The following is a 1,779-nucleotide window of genomic DNA, read 5'->3' as shown; positions in this document are numbered from 1 at the left end:
CCCATTCAGCCTTTTGTGATGCTGTTAAATTCCTCATGCCCGAGAGAGAGGTTTGATCAGCTCATAATCCATGCACCTCGTGAGGCAATCACGTGCTGCATTAATGATGTGCTGCTTCTTGGGGTGATCTTCTTGCTTCCCAATGTATGTCAGGATCTCCAGGAGCTCCGACCCCACCAGCTTCTTCGCCAGCTCTTTGTCAGCACTGATTAAGTTGAAAGCAATGACCAATCCTCGATGCTGTATCTTCATGTTGTCATGCAAGCAGAGCCTCTGCAGGATTTCGAGCCACTGGGTGGTCTACAAGAGGGAGAGAGATCATTAGTATTAATCTGGAGAATATCTCAACCAAGAACACAAGTTTGGCAAGACATTGCTCAGCAGAAGGAAGAGAAATATTCATGTCAGTTATGGTTATTTCATTCTTTACCTAAGGAAACCTGACTCCAAACAGTTGAACCCAATTTTGACACTAAAGTCGGAACCTTTCATGGCACATTTCATGGTTAGTCTGCTGCATAATCTTTGTGCTAAGAACATGACCAGAGTATTGACACAGCTGAGATAACCAGGAGCAGATCACCCACTCCCTCACCCTCATCTTCCTGAGCCCTCCTCTGTCCAACATCAGAGTGCTCAGTGTGCAACACAACAGTGCTCAGAGTCCTTAACCACAGCTCTTCACAGACACTCAGCCATGCAGGGTCTGGGCTCTCAGGACCTATAGATCTGTGCAGGAAATGGAGATGCTTTGTAAAGTTCAGTAGGTTATCAATCAAGCTTTTCTCGTTTCTGAGCCAAACAAGGTTTGGATTTCAGGTTATCTATCAAAATGGACTAGGAGCTTGCACACCCAGGTCTCAGTTTCACTAGGTTCCTCACTATCAAACTAGTGGACTGCATCTTCCTTTTGAGGGGTGTTTTTGTGACTGAGTCAGGCCCTTTCCAGGGTACACCTACCCTGCCAAGAATCAGAGTTATGGGCTTACCACTTCAGTCATCTTATAGCAGAGTTTCTTTTGTGCTGCTGTAAGCATGGCCAAGGCTCCTGCTGCTGCAACCTGGACTTTCTCATCATCCTCACCACACAGCAACACCACCAACTTCAGCCGGTCGTTTCCATCAGCCACAAACCTCTCCTGAACCTAGAAACAACCCCAGGATACCCCGAGAGAACACCTTTAGGAATGGCTCCTCACAGGGGCTCACGAGCTGGTGCACAAACAGGTTTGATATACCCAGTGAGTTACCTCCTTGTTGACCACCAGGTTGCACATACATTCTGTGGCTGCCTGTCGAAGTTGGTCATGGTTCTCAAACATATAGTTCTCAATATCTGGCAGGGCCTTCTCTTTGACTATCTTCAACCTGTGTCAAAGAGCAGTCAAACAAAGTACATCGTGGGACAAACAATAACCAATTTATCAAATATTAACTGCAGACAGCAAAGGCCTTGAAATAGATCAGTGTCCACAGCACTGGAGCTGATGACATGTGGTTCTTTCCCTGTCTAATGCAGATTAGGTTTATGTTCTTTCCTTTTTCTAGAAGAAAATGTACCACTCTCCTCCTCCTGGCTATTTTATTAGTCTTTCAGTTCTAAGACCTTTGGAGCTCAGCCAAAGGTAGCTCAAGCTGAACAGTCTTCATAGTCCAACAAGAAAAGCACTGAACTGTAATTCACATTCACTCCTGGAGTAGACAGCCAAAAAGCTGTTAAACTCACCTAAGTTTATCACTTCTTCCTGAAAAGTTAGTGAGACCTAAGAGAGCCTCATA

The 1,779-nt window shown here is 45.4% G+C and overlaps 1 protein-coding gene across 1 annotated transcript in view; it reads right to left on the bottom strand.

Moving 5' to 3' along the window:
• The window catches only part of UNC45B (unc-45 homolog B (C. elegans)), a 10,006-nt gene continuing 8,227 nt past the window's right edge, over positions 1 to 1,779 (bottom strand). Inside the window, 4 exon segments of the mRNA XM_009078468.1 lie at positions 1 to 300; positions 990 to 1,145; positions 1,251 to 1,368; positions 1,727 to 1,779. The exon segment at positions 1,727 to 1,779 is cut by the window's right edge and continues 17 nt beyond it. Of these exon segments, the coding sequence (XP_009076716.1) occupies positions 34 to 300; positions 990 to 1,145; positions 1,251 to 1,368; positions 1,727 to 1,779 (594 nt within the window). The 3' untranslated portion in view covers positions 1 to 33.

This window comes from Acanthisitta chloris, unplaced genomic scaffold (genome assembly GCF_000695815.1).
Source record: "Acanthisitta chloris isolate BGI_N310 unplaced genomic scaffold, ASM69581v1 scaffold19907, whole genome shotgun sequence".
In the NCBI taxonomy this organism is placed as follows: domain Eukaryota; kingdom Metazoa; phylum Chordata; class Aves; order Passeriformes; family Acanthisittidae; genus Acanthisitta; species Acanthisitta chloris.
The sequence above is the reverse complement of the archived record's forward strand: the minus strand, read 5'-3'. Positions and strand labels throughout refer to the sequence as shown.